Source organism: Rhea pennata, chromosome 4 (genome assembly GCF_028389875.1).
Source record: "Rhea pennata isolate bPtePen1 chromosome 4, bPtePen1.pri, whole genome shotgun sequence".
Lineage (NCBI taxonomy): Eukaryota > Metazoa > Chordata > Aves > Rheiformes > Rheidae > Rhea > Rhea pennata.
The window spans coordinates 45,718,720-45,736,148 of NC_084666.1; the positions used below are offsets into that span (position 1 = coordinate 45,718,720).

The 17,429-nt window shown below is 36.2% G+C and overlaps 1 protein-coding gene and 1 long non-coding RNA gene across 5 annotated transcripts in view; one reads left to right on the top strand and one right to left on the bottom strand.

Annotated features, from left to right (window-relative positions):
• The window catches only part of LOC134139444 (uncharacterized), a 140,029-nt gene that overhangs the window by 13,695 nt on the left and 108,905 nt on the right, over positions 1 to 17,429 (top strand). For 2 of the 3 annotated variants that reach the window (XR_009958158.1, XR_009958156.1), the window contains exon 3: positions 13,027 to 13,090. The exons of the other annotated variant lie outside the window; for it this stretch is intronic. This is a non-coding gene — a long non-coding RNA (uncharacterized LOC134139444). The remainder of the gene's footprint in view (positions 1 to 13,026; positions 13,091 to 17,429) is intronic. 3 annotated transcript variants of the gene reach the window in all.
• Positions 1 to 17,429, bottom strand: part of GUCY1A1 (guanylate cyclase 1 soluble subunit alpha 1) — a 36,512-nt gene that overhangs the window by 5,918 nt on the left and 13,165 nt on the right. The window contains exons 2-6 of one of the 2 annotated variants that reach the window (XM_062573833.1): positions 7,838 to 8,249; positions 5,491 to 5,552; positions 3,990 to 4,048; positions 2,205 to 2,476; positions 95 to 580 (exon numbers count right to left, since the gene is read on the bottom strand). In XM_062573833.1, the coding sequence (XP_062429817.1) occupies positions 95 to 580; positions 2,205 to 2,476; positions 3,990 to 4,048; positions 5,491 to 5,552; positions 7,838 to 8,086 (1,128 nt within the window). In that variant the 5' untranslated portion in view covers positions 8,087 to 8,249. Of the gene's footprint in view, positions 1 to 94; positions 581 to 2,204; positions 2,915 to 3,989; positions 4,049 to 5,490; positions 5,553 to 7,837; positions 8,250 to 17,429 lie in introns of both variants that reach the window. The other variant, XM_062573832.1, reaches the window with a different exon arrangement.

A 17,429-nucleotide genomic window follows, 5' to 3' on the forward strand; every position in this document is an offset into this window, starting at 1 on the left:
AAAATACTTTTGGGGCTCCTATTATCCTCTGTGCCATTTAGTCTCTGTTTCCTTCCAGCCCCAGAACCCCAGAGAAATGCAATAAATTCTGTACCTTGTAGACATCTAGCTCTCCACACTGGTAATCAAAGCGAGTATAAAGCTCATTAAGCATGGTGATAACCTGCATAGGTGAACACTGAGAACAGATGGCAGTGAATCCAACAATGTCAGAGAAAAGCATTGTGACATTATTAAATTTCTTGGCTTGCACAACTTGTCCCTGCCACAGCTGCTGAGCAACCTCTCCAGGAAAAATAGAGAACAGGAGATCTACGGTCTTCTTCTTTTCCTCTTCAAGTGCTTGATGGGCCTGCTCAAGGGTTGCTTTTAGCTTTCCTAATCTCTTCTTCAGTCCATCTTGAGCTCTGGCTTGCTCTCCTATCAGGACAACATCTCTCAGTGCATTGTGAATTGGAATATCTGAGAGGTACAATCCACGTCCTGTAAAGTCTTCCAGTCTATCTACACAAGGAGATCCCAAGAACAAGATGGCACTGGATTCAAAAATATAGATCATTTGGCCTTTAAGATCCATAACCTGAAACAGTTAAAGAAACATGAATTCATGCACAGTGTTCACAATTCTGGCAATGGTTTAGAAACAAGATTTAAAGGAAATAAGTTTTGCTGAAGCAGGGGAGAACTGGACAGGTCCTTAGTCATTTTAGTTTCATTTAGTTGCTTAAAAAGAAAATACATGCTTTAAGTCATAGCACTGTTAAATCTATCAGAAAAGTTAAATTTGTTTTACTTTAGATTTTACTTGAGGCTTCTGGTGCAAAAATTAAAACCATAGCTTAATGATAAACATCCAGTTATGTTTGGGTGTCAGTAAATACCAGTTTAAACTTAGAAAGAAAAGAAAAATCAAAAGAAGAATTTTGTGCATTTTATCTGTATTTATTGATTAGTAGCTTATGGATTAGTACTAACAACAGTAATGTTTGGTTCATGCACAACTTTTTCTTTGCAAGATAAAGTGAAAAAAATCTGCTTCCATTTTATTAGGGAATCTTTAGGAATCACTGCAATTTAAAATCAAAAGGCATAAATATATGGCAGAAATAAATATACCATTTTAATGATCTAAAAACCCCCAAAATATTTGTATGAAGTGCTGCTTTTAGCTCTCTTCTATATTCACTCGTGTAATGAGCAAGGTGCTGTAGAGCAGTGTTTAACATTGCTGTGAAAGACCATTTTTTGAAGACAATCTCTGTTGCTTGCTAATAGACATTTGCATATATAACTACCTGCAAAAGCAAAGAAGGCTCTACCATCCTTGTAATCATTAAGCTGTTGCATAACACAGAAGCGGAAGAGAGCTACTTAGAGAAGCAGCTAATCAGTGCTGCATTTTTTCCTATTTCATTAATAACCTGGTGAAACTTCTATTATTTTTCTTCATTAAAATTTTTGCAGTGTTGTATCTGAACTCTCAGTTCATTCTGCAGTGCCTCACATATATTTGATTTGAAATTCAGCTGAGGTCAGTGATGAATAAAAGCAGCTGTTGAATATTCAGTGCCCTGTATTGTCCCAAGTCATTTGCTGCAGACACAGTGTCTGCATGAATAATCGCATCAGCTGAAACTATGTGGGATTTTTGGTGATAGCATGAGTGAAGATATAAAGATATCAAAGATACCAAGATACCAAAGGCTGAACGAGCACAGGAAATATTTACTCCTTCCCCCAAATCCTAGAGCTTTTGTTTCTAGATGAGTTAAAGGCACTTTGGTAAAGCTTTTCCTGCCACTAACTCAATCTTGGAGACAATTTTGTTATCAAGAGCATGGCACATCATTGGCTTTATCTCAGTTTGTTGACTTTATCTCAATATTTAAGTTATTGTTCTTAATAAAATCAAATTAACAGTCAAATTTTATTGAGCATAATTGAGAATAATTTTGACAGAATACTAGCTTCAGAATCTGAATTACATTTTGTTAGACTTAATTTAAGAGCTTTGATTAGTATAGTCCCTAGTCTTAGAGTCTTTGTAATAAATCATTATTGTTTAATTGCATTAGCTGTTGAAAGGTAGACAATGCAAAATTCACTATTATGCTACTTTTGTGATTATTTTAACTGCATTTTGCATATCCCAAAACAAGAGAACAAATAACTCACAGAGGTAATGGTTATGAAAAGTTGCTTACCGTAGATGATTTCGTATCAGTATTGTCCCATCTTCTCACCCGTACAGTAAACTGCATATTGAGCATTGTCATAATTCCACTAAAAGTGCAGCTTATTTTGGGGGTAAGAATTTCAAAATACTCTTCAAAATTAGGCTTTGCTTGAAATTCTCTCCTTGTCAAAAGTCTTCTTATCCCATTTCCAATTTGTAGAACAGACATATCCTTGTCAAACATAAAGTGAAATGGGAAAGTCTTACAGAACACAGAGGCAGGAATCACAAGGGAGGACTCTGGTTTACATGGAGATAAGGAAGGTTTTGCATTTTTAACATGAATAGAGTACAGCAAATAAGGCTGATTAATAAAGTCAGTGCAGTCATTATGGAAGCAAGGAGGCATGAGCATCACTTCTACTTCAGTTTCATACAAAATATGAGCTGCTGATTTAATAATGCCAGATAGGATAAGACTCGTGATTTTCTTAGGAAAAAAATAATACACATTTAAGTAGTCTTGGTCCTTCTCCAGGCATAATATAGAGGCTTCTTCAAGTCTGTCCTTTTTTCCTGCCTCTTGGCTATGGCCACTCTGCTTCAACAGAGTAGTAAAACTGTTCAAGAAGTCCTTAAGAGTTCCTCCAATAACCCCTAATATGTGTTCATCCTCTTCATAGCATATTTTGAATAACTCTTCACCAAGAGATTCCCTTAGACTGTCCACAGGAATACCTGCATGGAACCACATTTCAATCAGAACTATGCTCATAGCACTGAATCTCCGACCTTCCCCTACTTTTTCCATCCCAGACCAAACCAAATTAGCAATATCCTTCCGTGGTCCAACACCAGAGCCCTGAGGGTGAGCTTATTTAGGAGGTCAGCTGTGACCAATAAAGGCAAACTACCTGGTGCCTGGAAAACAGGGAGACTAGAGGTTGTAGTTTGGAAAGATCTAAGACTCGGTGTTCTTTGTCAAGATGTAAACTAAGACGACTTCAGCTAAAATTGAAAGCAGATTTTGGCAAAGCATTTAACCCAGGACACTAAGCTTGAGATAAAGAAATAAGAATAAAAAGCAGAAAATAAAAAATAAGGATTAGAAGTAGGAGTAAAATAAGTCATTCAGTTCAGTGTTTCTGCACACATGCAGACGTAAGTACTATGGCTCATGCAGTGAATTAAATGACCCTAGGAACATTTTCAGGGCACTGAGGCCAACGGGCACAAAAATTTAACATCTTTGCTAACAAACTCTTCTAAATAGAATAGCTGCATGCAATCTGACTATTGGGAATGTCCTGACTCCCCAAACACTTCTTAGGAATCATTTGGGAAAGTGCTATCTGGCATGGACCAAATGTGTACTAAGAGCATTTTAATAGTTTAAGAGTATAGAAGACCGTGTTTCAGTTCCAGCAAATGTTAATTTAGTAGTATATATGAAGTTCAGGGGTTCCATATTGTAAGTTAAAGCAATTCTCTTCCCACAGATCAGAATAAGTTGGCATTCCTTCAGAAGATGTGGTGGATCAAGCAATTTTTTGTCAGTATAAATCTGTAACTTTTTACTGAATGTATATTACAACTCCCTCTAGATATTGGATCTTAGAGGTATATGAATCTATGATAGCTCAGGCTTTAAAAACTAGGCTCTTTAGCTCAAATTTTGACAGTCTGGCCTGTTAATTGCTGAGATCACAGATTAGCCTCCATGATGTCAGCCATCACTGTAGCCAGCACATGAAGGAAATTATGTGTTAGAAACAAGACTTTTTCTTTTAATTACTAAACAAGCTTACATTACCTGCTGCAGTAGCATGATCACTGATTATTTTTTCAAAATCTTCTCTGTCCCCCGTGTTTCTGTAAAGATCAGAAAAATATAAATAAACCCCTCTGAAAATTAAGGCAGACATTTTAGTGAAACTAGTATGTAAGAGAAGTTACCTGTCCTGTCCTTACTGTGTCAAGACTGAGTTTTGCTGATGAAAAAGGCATTTTTTTATTAATACAAAATAGGGTTGTGATAAGGTATTAGATCACCCTGTGCATTTGTGATAAATTTCACCAATAATACCAGTAACAACTCTGCTTCAAAATTATCCATTCATTGATAGTAATACAGATTCCTCTGATAAAGGATTGTAGCCCTCTGAATTCTCTGATGTCAGTGAACCTCAACCTGAATGTCAGACCCAAAATGATAAGGAGATGTAGCTTAGATCAATCTGCATGTAAGTGATAAACCTTTGATATGTATTTTCTGAATGCCTTCACGCAAAATATCTTATATATATTTATATACAAGAGCAATACATGAGTTTAGATGTTTGTATTATTACCTCATCTAGAATAATATACTGATTTTCACACTAATACTCCGAGAAGCAATATAGAATTAAAGATACAGGAAATATTAATATCAATAACCTCTTCAGCAATTGTAGTATACTATCTGACTGGCTATCTTTGATTTAGTCAATATATGTAAAGTACTTTGAAAATATCAAATATGTACATGCTACATTATAATTACCTATGCTTACTGTGGCGTGTATTTTCCCACTTGATTATTGTTCTCCTCTTTTGAAAGAAGATTTAAACTAAGGTGCATTAAGTAAAGGGAGTCCTCAATATATAGTGTGATGCCAGGAGTTTCTCACTCTATATAAAGCTAAAATGATTAATTTGGGGTTAGTACTGAGAAGTGTTGAAGATCAAGCCCAGAGTTCTTCAGAAACACAGAACTGAAGCCAAAAGAGCCCAGTGAAAACAAGTACTACCACAGGGTCTGTAAGTGTACGGCTGTTCATTGTATCAGAGAAAAAAATTTCTCTTTGCTACTGTATATATAAATACTAATCATCTACCTTTAAATGTCTTTTCTGAGTATCTTAAAATACTGGGCCATATTCATGTTCTTTTATTTACTGTTAGAGGGCCATCAGACTGTTGTGAAATAAGACAACTCTATCCACCTTTCCCTCCCATGTCTGAGTAGTTTCTAAGTTCCTCCAGAACATTTCCCATTCTAGATAAGGAAAGTCCTTGGCTTTGTCCCTGCACAAGTGCAGCATTAAATCAACTTTGTCAATAATTTAAATATTTGTGAATATTTTAAAATACACTAAATTGTAATTAATTTACATGACATGAAGTGTCACACACCAGATTAACAAGGTAATTTAAAACAGATTCCAGAAGTCCTGCTTCCCAGTCACCACCCCAGTCCTTAATAAACTCTCTGCAAAATATTTTTGCTTGGAGGTTTAGTCGCAAATCCATTATACATACTTAATACTTACCTGCTTTCTTTTATTCTGTATTTTGCTAATGTTCTCTGAAGTGCAAGATTTAGTCTTTCAAACTGGGGAAGAAAGAAAGGTATGTTGATTAAAATGTCACTGCTGAAAATCTACTCACAAGAGTAATATTTTTATGCAGAGAGTAATTAATTTGCTTTATTTATTTATACTAACATTTTTTTTCAAGATAGCGTAGGTGTTAAAAAGGCATACCATTTCTATATTTGTGGTTTGGTTTTGCTGATGTCTTCAGCTCCAGTACCATTAAAAATAACCGCTCTTAGCTGATGTGCCACTCTGGTTGTGCATTTGTGCATTTTAAGTATAGTGATATGCTTTACCTCCAAGTTCAGATGACAATAAAGACAGTGTTGCTAAAAAGCAAATTAATCACTGCAACTTTACAATATCACAAAGCACAAATTAAAAAAAATTACCCTGCAAAACCTACTATGAGAAATACAAATGTCCAGTGTAAAAAGAATATGTTTTCAGTTTAAAATATATTCATCTAAAAAGCCTAGTTATATTCTAAATTATACCCACAGCAACACATAATAAAAAGTGGCTTCCCTAATTACTAACTTTTCTTGGAATATTCAGAATGAAAATATTTTTCAGGGCAATTTTAGAAAGTTTCAAGATAGAAACTGGAAAAGTTAACAAATATAGTTTCAAAGTAGCTATAAACGATCAAGACAGCATTCTGTGCTTCAGATCACCGCCTTTTCAAGACTATAACATTTCAAGACAATGTTTGAACCACTTATTTTACGTTTGTATAAAGAGTTTGGGTTATATACTCTGCAAACCCAAATATCCTCCAGATGAAAACCTACTCACAGTTTGTCTTTTGCTTGTTATGTTTCCAAAAGGAAGGTTTCCACACCAGAAGAAATTATCATATGAAAGAAAGGTGATATATTCTGGAGTCTTCTTCCAAACAAAATCTAAATTGAGCAACTGTTCTACCACATATGTAAACACAATGTAAATCACATCTGTGTATAAACAGGTGTAATAATAATTGCAATAATAATAATAATAACAATTGCAATAAGTGCAATGTCATCCAAATCATTACCTATCTTAAAGCAGTGTTCTCTGTATTTTTGGAAATCCCCCAAAGATGCAAATAAAATAATCACATATATGACATTTCATCTTAAATTTGGTCAAAATTTATTCTGGGTTACACTATATCCTGGACTTCCATGCACAACTCATTGATATCATGAGGAGTTCATGAATCAGTTGTGGTCTTGATATGATTTCTTGTTCAGGAGTATCAGACTGGAAAGAAGGTGATGCTAGTCCCTCTTGATAAGTAGGGCACCACAAAATATCTAGGCAATGAGAAATACGCTTTTAACAAATTAAATCCTTCTATGAAGGATGATGATTCAGTCAAGATGCTTAGGTCTTGATCCCTAGACAGACAGCATGAGAATGGATTGCTATACTTGGATAAAGCTTCAGTAGATATGACTTCAATAACCACAAGTAGCTGTGACAATATTTATGCACTATGTCTGTTTTTAGTGGAGTTGAACAGGGACATAAGAATCCCTTTGTGAAACTGCTGTAGACCTTTATCATTTTACTTAAAATATATTTATTATTTCAGTTTTTCAGTATTAGTATTATATTTCCTATTTGCACAGCTATTCTGTTGAGGCTGTACAGGGTAGAGAGTAAGAAATGGCTCCTGCTGTGTGGAAACTGGAACCTAGGTGTTAAGTTCTGTAATCCTCACTCATTTAAGTCTATTAGCTTCACTAAATTTCACTCAAGAGGGAAGTCCTGTTGAACTATTTGCCTGAATAAATGTTTTGTATTTTCTTCTGCATTAAACAAGCAATGAAGTTTTAAAAAATAATATATCAGAAATTTGTATTGTAGCAGATGAAGACAGCTATGTTAATTTTTTTGTGATAAGAGCTGTTTTTCTTAGCAGTATGGATTCAGGTAGGAGAATGTAAGTTAAGTAATTAGGTAACGAGGTGGTGTTTCTCTTACTGTATCTATACATTAAAAAATGCTACAGAAATGTGTGTTTTTAAAGAAGTAATTAAGATGATCAGAGAAAGGTTGCAAATACAATATAAAAATATAGGGAAACAATGATTAGGATGGTGTGAGAGTGGACAAAATTTGTGATACATTTTTATCCGGAAAAAATGGAAAAGGATGAAATGAGGGTTTAATCTATGGAGAGCTGTATAAGGACACAAACTTTGAAGCCAAAATAACTTTGAAAAGGCTTACACCTAAAGGCTTGTACAAAACGTATTTTAAATATTTACACTGAAATGCTAGTAAAAAATTATTATGAGTATCTGTTTACCTCAGGAAAGATTAGCTTGCAGATGCTTTCTGTTAATGTATGCAGATACACTCTACTTCTGCTCGTTTTCCTTTGTGGCAGGTTTCCGTGAGCATCTTGTTCATGGACTTCTTTGCAGATGGGCTGAGCTGCTTTGGCGCTGTTTTCTGTGCAGTCCTTCTCGTGTTCATCAGTAATGTGACTTTGAGTCAGTAAGGAGAAAGGACATTCCCCTGTGATCTTCAAGTCTTTCAGTTTTGTACAGAACATATTGTACAAAGTCTCTCTTTCGAGATTAAGAGTACTTGACTTTGTGTTAAGTATTTCTCTTCTGTTTACTAACAAGAGCAGAAGCAACCAGAATAGTAGATAAGGCAACCACTCTTCAAGATTATTGGTAGTTATAAATCAACACAGGAACAAATACCTGCCCCTACAAAACAAAAGGAAAGAAAAAAAATAAAGAATGGGGGAAAAAAGTTTCCTCTTTTAAATTCCTGTGATGTGCCAGTTTTACCATGCCTGCATTAAAGTAATGGCTCTTCTAGGACATTACTCTGGAAAGCACTTAGACTCATATAGCATTTTAAGCATGTAATAATCCCTATTGACTTCAGTGATTCAAATAATTAAGGTTGTGTGCATGGTTAAGCGCTTGGCTGAATTGGGGCTCTAATGATTTAAGGCAGAAGAGTTATTTTATCTACTTATATCTTTGATCACATGGATGGACGAGGTTTCTGAAAGAGTAGAGAGCAGACTGGTAATTCTAGCCAGAAAACATTTTAATTCTTCTTAAGCACCTATTAAAACCACTTGATATGGCACAAAGAAACTGTTTTGTTATGGACACTTAGATCTCCAATTATTTGAGGCCCAAGGTATAATTTCTATTACAGAGAAATGTATAATTAAAGTTAGAGACTCTGAAGTCTTTAAAATTAAAGACTTGTACTTCTGGAACAGCTGACTATCCAAGACAGGGATTCATCCAGACCCTCATAAAAGCCACTGACTGGTAGTGGCTAATACTTTGGGAATTTGATCACGTAACTGGTGCAGTTGCTTGGAAATACCAAGGGATTCTATGCTTTACTGATGTCTTTCAGATAGCACATTGAAAACACAGTTGAACTTTGCATTTTAATAATTGCTCCGTTTGTTACATTTATTTCAGCGAGACTTAATCTGAAAAGACTCTTTGCTTGAAGATTTTATTTTCTGTTGACTATCTCTTTGAATCAGATCCCCTCATATAACACTCTGACAACGTAATCCTTGAGAGCCCTTGGTGAGTCTGCCACTGAAGTGTTACATTTGTCTCTCTGGAGATACAGTACAAGTATTTCTTTCAGAGGCACTGTGGCTTTAACCTGCCTGTTCACTATACTGCTTACTCCTGCCCCTGAGACACCCAAAGGGCTTCTAGGGTCACATAGCCACTGGACCAGGGTTAAAAACAACCAATTCCATGATGCAGATACTGCTGTTTCTCAAGCAGCTGTAATGGCACAGCAGAGGAGTGCTACGGAGCCACTACAAGTGGCAAAGATAAGAGGAGGAACAGGCAGAAGCCACTTAGACCTGCTGCTGAAAAAATGTTTGACAGAAAAGGCCCTTGTAAAATATGCTGATGTTGTCAAGCTAGCTCCTAGGGGACATCTATGAAAATTATTAAAGTATTAATTTACAAAACAATAAACACAATGCTAATGACAAGGGAGTAAAGAATGTTTAAATAATCTTCTATATTTCTGATTTTAGTTTTATACAGGAAACACTCATTTGTTTCTACTGCATGTATAGCAGAAATACCTTACTTTTTACTATTGCATGCATAGCAAATGAGGCAGTGAAGAATTTCAAGCAAGAACTGCATTTATTTTGTATATATTAATAATATATATATATATAGTTTTTCTTATAGTGTAAGTATTGTTATGTCTACATAAAAACTTTTCTTCAGGAGTCATTACAAAACCTCAAAATACTTCAGTTAAAACAAAAAAGCAGAAAAAAACCCCAGAGATCTACCTTTTCTGTACTTAGTTGGATTGATCTGTGTACTAAATAAACTGTTAATAATAACATAAATATGTACACGAACCATTGTTGAGAAATAGAATGTTCTAAGGCCTTGATGGGTCATATTTTTAAACTTATATGCTTTGCTGAAATGTGGCCTTAAATTTCAAGATAAAGGTCTAATTTATCAAATGCCACCACTAAAACTTTTTTTTAAAATCAAGTCTGCTAGAATTCCAGGGGGAAAAGAAAACTTTCTGAAAGATGTTTTTGAGAAAAAACATGTTTAAATATAATAAGATAATAAGACATTTAAAGTATCTTCCAGTACATGAAATACTGCATTTTCATGTGCTTCTATTAAAAATAAACAGTATTACCTGTCTGTGAAAAATGAAAGACTGAGTTAACATTGGTTAAATTAGGTAACAGCAAATATTTAGTGCATTTGCCTAAGAACAAAGATAGTGACTAACCTTTAGCAATAACCACTAGGTTCTTTTCCCGCAGGTGGAACTATCTGTCTGTTTTGAGAAGACAGTAATTAGGAATTATTTTGGGATTCACTCCTACACTACTGTATTGTATTTAAATTAAATTATATTTGATGGGGTAGGAAGAATGTCTTGTAAGTAGAGTCATCTCAGTGAAGGCAAGATGCCGTCATTATACATCTGGAAAGCCTGGAGCCTCCAGAAGCTGCAGGCTGGAGGCAAAAGTCTCGGAGGGTGGCCATGGGACAGAACTTCTTCAAGTTAAATGGTATGATGGTCCCTGAGTCAGCAGAGCTGCCGGATGTCAGCTACTGTGGCTGCAGCTTCTTGTTGGGGTATAATCGGCCACCCTCCAGTGCTGCAGTAGTCCTGGTCTCCTCATCCCCTGGTGGGGACTGGAATCTGTGCACTTGCTCTGAACATGACCTTGGGCTCCTGCCAGTTACTGTTTATGACCAAATCATCATTGACTTGCAAGAAAGTGCAGTGAGAACCATAAAGTTTCTAGTAATAATACTCCTTTACAACAATAATATTCCAATAAAGTATAAATCTTTAAATTCCAAATAATGTCAGCACAGTTCCTAGTGAAGCTTCCCTGTAGAACTATTTTGTAACTATCCTGGAACATGGCATGGTATTTTGACATAATACATCTCAGTTCTGAGATAAACTAGCCTCTGCAATGACAAGATACCCTAGATCAAATCTTCAAGAAAGCAAGAAAGTAGAAAGCCTAATTCTGTGACACTTCAGAGGATTCAAATAGTGGAAAGACATACTAACTCCTCCTTAATTAAAACACCAATTCTGCATTTGGTATCTTAAATGCATCTTGCACTTAATATAACTAAAATTCAGAAAAATATCTATTATGTTAAAGAAGAGCCTGCCTCACTCAAACTGTAATGAGACAGTGATGCTTAAAGGTCTGTTAAGAGAAAGACAGTGAATCACCATTGTAGAATTCACCGAAGGATTTTCAGCAGTAGAATGGTCCTTAAAAAGGCATGAGAAAGATGAGATATGGTATTCATCACAGGTTAAATCAAACAGTTCTAGATGTGTTTCAAGAATGATGAACTCCATCCCTCCCATTGTTCGCAACATTTGAATAAATTTTCTGACCATAACAAAGAAACATGAGGAAACTTTGAAAAGGTTTCTGTGCATACATTCTCTCTAAACATGCACAACTGGTTGCACAGCTGTTCAGAGGGACTTTGACAGGCTGGAGAAATGGACCAACAGGAATCTGTTGAAGTACAACAAAGGGAAAGGTGAAGTCTTGCACCTGGGGAAGGACAGCCCCCTGCACCAGTACAGGCTGAGAGCCAACTGACTAGAGAGCAGCTTTGCAGAGAAGGACCTGGAGGTCCTGGTGGCCAACAAGTTGACCATGAGCCAACAACATGCTTTTTTAACTAACAAGGCCAACAGCCTCCTGGGCTGCATTAGGCAGAGCATTGCCAGCAGTTCAGTGGACATGATCCTTCCCCTCAACTCAGCACTGATGAGGCCACATCTGAAGTGCTGGGTCCAGTGCTGGGCTTCCCAGTACAAGACAGACATGGACAGACTGGAGCAAGTCCAGCAAAAGCCCATAAAGGTAATGAAAGGACTGGAGCATCTGTCATATAAAGAGATGCTGAGAGAGCTGGGACTGTTTAGCCTGGAGAAGACTGAAGGGGGATTTCATCAATATATGTAAGAATCTGATGGAAAGGTGTCAAGAGCCAGATTCTTCTCTGTGGTGCCCAGTGACAGGATGAGAGGAAATAGCAACTGAAACATAGGAAATTCCACCTGAACACAAAAAAACACTTACTGCAAGGGTGATCAAACACTAGAACAGGCTGCCCAGTGAGGTTGTAGGCAGTCTGCTCTAGCTGACTCTGTTTAAGCAGGGGGTTGAAACAATGATTTCCAGAGGTCCTTTCCCAATCCCACCTATTGTATAGTTCTGTGAGAGAGTTTATGCCAGGGGAGCAGCAAGGTTTGATGTGAATTCTCTGTCTCTGCCATTTTAATTGATGTCATATTTATATTTGGAAGCAAATTGAAAATTAAAATTAAATAATCTGCTCCAAGATCAAACTACAAGCAACAAATGTCTGGCTAAATTCAGTATGGCATTGTGCCATACAGAAAAAACTAAGATAGATTACCTACATAATATAGTCATGGCCCTACAGTAAATTTCTTAATAATGCTCAAAATACTTTGTGCAAACATTTCACCATATACTTACATCTGTACTTGTCTCCCAGCCAAAATGCTTTCCTGTGTGCTTATTTGTATTAGTTGCTTCTGAACATTTTCCTCTACTAAAATATTTCCTTGATAATAGGATGAAATACAACACAGTGAATCAATCATACAGTAAAACTGCCTAATATTAAAACATCCACTTATAAGTTCTAAGCAATACTGCTTGCTAACATTAGCTAAAATTGTTTTATAATCTTAACTCACAGAAATGGGACAAAAATTAGAAGCAATATTATGTATTTTTTTTCTTATTACGAGTATGATATTATGCTGTACTGTCACTTTTTTTATTTTGAACTGTATTCAACTACCACTTTGTTAGGTAAACTACTGCATGTTAAGCAACAATTGAAAAAAAAGTTTTTGAGTTTGTTTTGCAGCAATGGGAAAATATTGCTGATTGAATCTACCTTTCTGCAGCGCCAGAGAGACTGCAAGACTTGCAGGAGCTCAGCGTATTCTGGGAGCTGTTGCTTCAGTAGAGGTAATTGTTGACTTTTGTCTTGCCTTCATATAAGATGGAGGCTTCAGATTCCCACTGAGCTGTAGCCTCTGTGGCATTCAGAAACCATTGCCCCTTGCCAATAGGCCAGTACACCATCGTGCAGAGCTAGTCAGGAACTGTTACTTCATGCACAGGCAAAAACACAGTCGGCCAACTCCTTCTAGCCATCAGGGTACACACCATTATATCTCATTGCAGATTCAGCACTTGTGCCTGTCAGCAAACAAACCCTGGGAAAATAACTAAATCCTATCATTTTGTGTTATTAACCTGAAGTGCAATGTCTACCCTTTCCTTTTTCTGCTTCAAGTGCAGCACCAGAATCAAAGCCTCAGTGATCTGAAAATACATGAGAGTATTTTGTCCATTCTCAAGGATCTTAAGGAGGCATCTAAAATAGAGAGAATTGCTCCACATCAGAATATAAGTTCATACTTTAAGAAGTCAGAGCAAACATTTACTAGTGTTGTTAAATCCTGTGAAAGTAAGTAGGTTAACTTTCTTTAGCTGCATAATTGTTAACTTGAACATATTCAGAGTGCATGCACTTTCAAAACATTCATTTGTTTGGCTGTTGATGGTTTGGAGAGCACAAGATGTAAATAACTGGAGGAGGTAGTCAAATTTGTTTACAAATTTCTAAGTGCTAGTGCATCACATCAAATATAAAACTGCCAATTGTTGAATTAGGTAGAGGACGTTTTGGAGGAAATGTATCCTTGTGCACAGAGGTGAGATGTTTTCCTGCATCTCCAGTAGGAGATTAACCTACCTGCTGACATCTACCTCTTGCCAGTAATTTGGTCCTGCCTTTAACAGAGCAAATACATTCACTAAACTACCTGAAGACAGCTTTGTTATTATCTAAGAATATTTTTTTTTTTTTAAAAAAAAGATATCATATGTAGACCATGCATATTAGGTAAATGACACAATAGGGATGGGGTTTCTAATTCTGCAGCAGCAACACAAATGTAATGAACACATCACATTCATCAGACCAAATTAGGTACAGAATAAAATTCTGTAAGAAGAAAGTTGCAAAATCAAGGACTTGAGCTGCAGGAATTCCTAAGCATAGGAACATTCAATCACAATTCATTACTGCTTTTGTTTAGGTATTACTGCACAGGCTTTACTTTAATGATGGATAATACTTTTTTTGTTTGTTTTCTTTTTCCAACAAGACTATAGGCTCTTTCACTGCACAGATTTTTGCTACTTAAGCAAAGGCAGCAACTGGTAACAAAGTTGTTATCCTCTCTATAGATCAGGTGAGATGAGACATGCTATTTGACAGTGGATTTCCCAACAATTTACTGATACCCAAGAAATGGCTATAGGTTCAGCAATCTCTGGTTCAACTCTAGCTCCAGAAAAGTATATATTTTGTCAGGCATTAACTCTTCTGTCTGTTCTCCCAGACTTGAACCCTTCCTTCTGGAAAGTTGGCCCTAGTGCTGATCTCTCTCTGTCCCAGACCCTTTTAGAGTAGTCTTACTATTTTTCACTCCAGAGCACTAAATGCCACTGTATGATGTGCAAGCCGAGTTCCAGTGTCCTTACTGCCAAATTTAGCACTATTTGGGCTATTTCTAGGTGAAGTTTACTCTAAGATTTTCTATAAATCACAGCACAATTCTGGTAGGAAGGGAGTACCACTAACACAGAGCAGCAGTGGGGCACCATAGCACTTACTGAACTATCTAGTGGAATTGTAGTAATTACAAAGCTAAGTAAAAGGTAGTAATACAAGCTATGATACAGTAATACAACATACAGAAATCAGTTACTAGTGTTACAGTGCAAACATTTTATTCAGTGCAAACTGAGTGTTGTAACTTTTCCCAGTGACTGTCTCGTTCCTCAGCTTTCTGCCCTTTTTATTTATGAAATATATTTTAAGAAATGCAGCAAAAACACCATCAAGATTTTCAGTGCTATATCTCTAATGGATTGTGATCTGTATTTGTGCAAAACTAGACAGCTACCAAGCCAGAAGATTAAGAAAGTAAATACACAGGTTTTCTGAGAAGAAAATAAGTTATCTCCTCTTCCCCTTGTGGAATCATCCTGATTCCTATTGCGGTCAGCAGAAAATAAGTAAACATTAATATTGGTCATGTGTCTCATCTTAAGGTCGTCATGAGACATACATTTCTGCTATTGGTTGTATTATGTTAACATTTGTGTAAGAACACCAACCTTGATTCCAAAACCATTCGTGGAGATAGACAAAATCCCTTGTTTTAAAGTATCACTGTATTTCAAATACTGATTTAGTGACTGACTCAATTCCCTCCAATTGGCTGAAATAAAGCCCTGGATTCAAATATAGCTGAGAGAGGCCCAGACTCCAGATGTGAGTTATATTGCAGCCACATCTCTGGATTCAATTAAAGGCACAAGGGAACTCTAGTTACTGTACCCATATCTTGGCATGTGGCTAAAGGAAGGACTGATTCTCACATCTTATTTAAAAAATATATATTTGTCATTTTAAGTATCACATGTACTTTCATAGCGTAAATATTTTTTCCTATGCCAGGACCAAATAACAGGGAGGCATGCTGAGAGGATAGCGTGGGAAAAATATTCTCTTCCTGTGAGTCAAAGCTTAGCTGTGAAAACAGTCCATAGCGAGCCCAGCAGGCAGTCCCATAGCACCTGATTCTCCGCTTCCCCCTCACACTCTCGGGGAAAACGGCAGCCTTTGGCTGTGGCACATCCTCTCACCCTCACCCCTGCAGAGTGTGGCTAGCAACACACAGCTAAGCAGCTTATAGTGGAAAAGGCCCCTGGAAACCCCAGCCTCCTTACACCATGGGAGCAATTTGAATTGCCTTTCGTGAACATTTTTGCTATTGCTGAGGCAGAGCTAAAGATACATAAACACTACTGACAATCCCTTGTGTGTATGCACAACATATTGTTTCAGCTGATTTTTTGTTTGAGAATTCCTTCTTTCGCTACTGCACCGACATAACTGGTGACACCACAAGTGATTCAGCTACACAGATGAGCAATCAAAACAAGAGAGATGCTGCAGTAAAGACAAGAAAAAAGCAAACCAAAGTGTCTGGAAACTATTCTCACACTTCTAAAGGAATATATTTTAAATACAATATTTTCCTTTTCCTGTATTTTCAGTCTGTAAAAGTACAATATATTAATGAACATTGTAAGAGGAAAGGAAAGAAATAACTATATAAGTGTTCAGAACTGTTTCTGGCTTTTCAAGATTTAAAAATTGTTCTGAGGATGCAGAGCATTCATGGCAGATAGCAGGAATTAAATGAAAAGATCAACATTTTGCTCATAGAATCTACAAAAGGAGAAACACTATGGTTTTAAAATATGAAATAATTATCAACACTTATGCTTACTGATTCTTTCCAAATACCTACTTATAGCTGGTTCTCTCAAACTGACCAAAACAAGAAACTTTACTCATTGGAGTAGACCTGTAATTTGAGGTTTTGCAAAACTGATTTTTGATTATCTCATAGATAGAAAACATTTTTCTAGGAACAAGGAAAGTAAAAATTAATTGCAACTATTCTGCTATAATAAAATTGAAAGCTACTAACTTCTTTTCTCATAGTATTTTTCAATGAAATCTTTAGCTAGTATGCATGACATCTTCTATGATAAATGAAACAAACTGTTTAAAAATTCCAAATTTTTAAAGCATAAAGTAACTTTTCCTTTGAGACATATTCTGAGTTAAGCGTGAAGCATCTGCTAGCTATAAAGATAATTCTACAGCTTCTTCAAAGGTGCTTATACTACTGAGACTTGTACATGCATATATTCATTTAATCAAAGTTGAATGTATATAATTGTTTACACAACTGACACACTGGTTTGCACAAGTAGCATTGTTGTTGCTGTTTTCCCAAAGATACCAGAGCATTTTAGAACAATATAAAACATTGACTATAGTGCCTGATGACAGTACACATGATTAAATATTTCATTTGTCATTGGTATTGTGTTCATAGCTTTAAATTATAATGATGAACAGCAAGTTTTGGGAATAATGGAGTACTAAAAGTTTCTCTGAATTCTAAAGACCTCAGAGAATTGTTTGAAAACCTAGTTCATAGAAAGCAGAGTGTTTCACTAGATTTCAACTGCAGAATTTTTTGACTCGATATTTGCCACCTACCAATTCTGTTTATAATGTCTACAGTACAATTTTTCACACTGTAAATCACTGGCAACTGCCTTTCATATTTATTCATAGTTAAGCACTCATGTCAATTCCCAGTGAAGTCAACAGCAGTTTTCTGGATATAGCAGGGATTGGACTAGA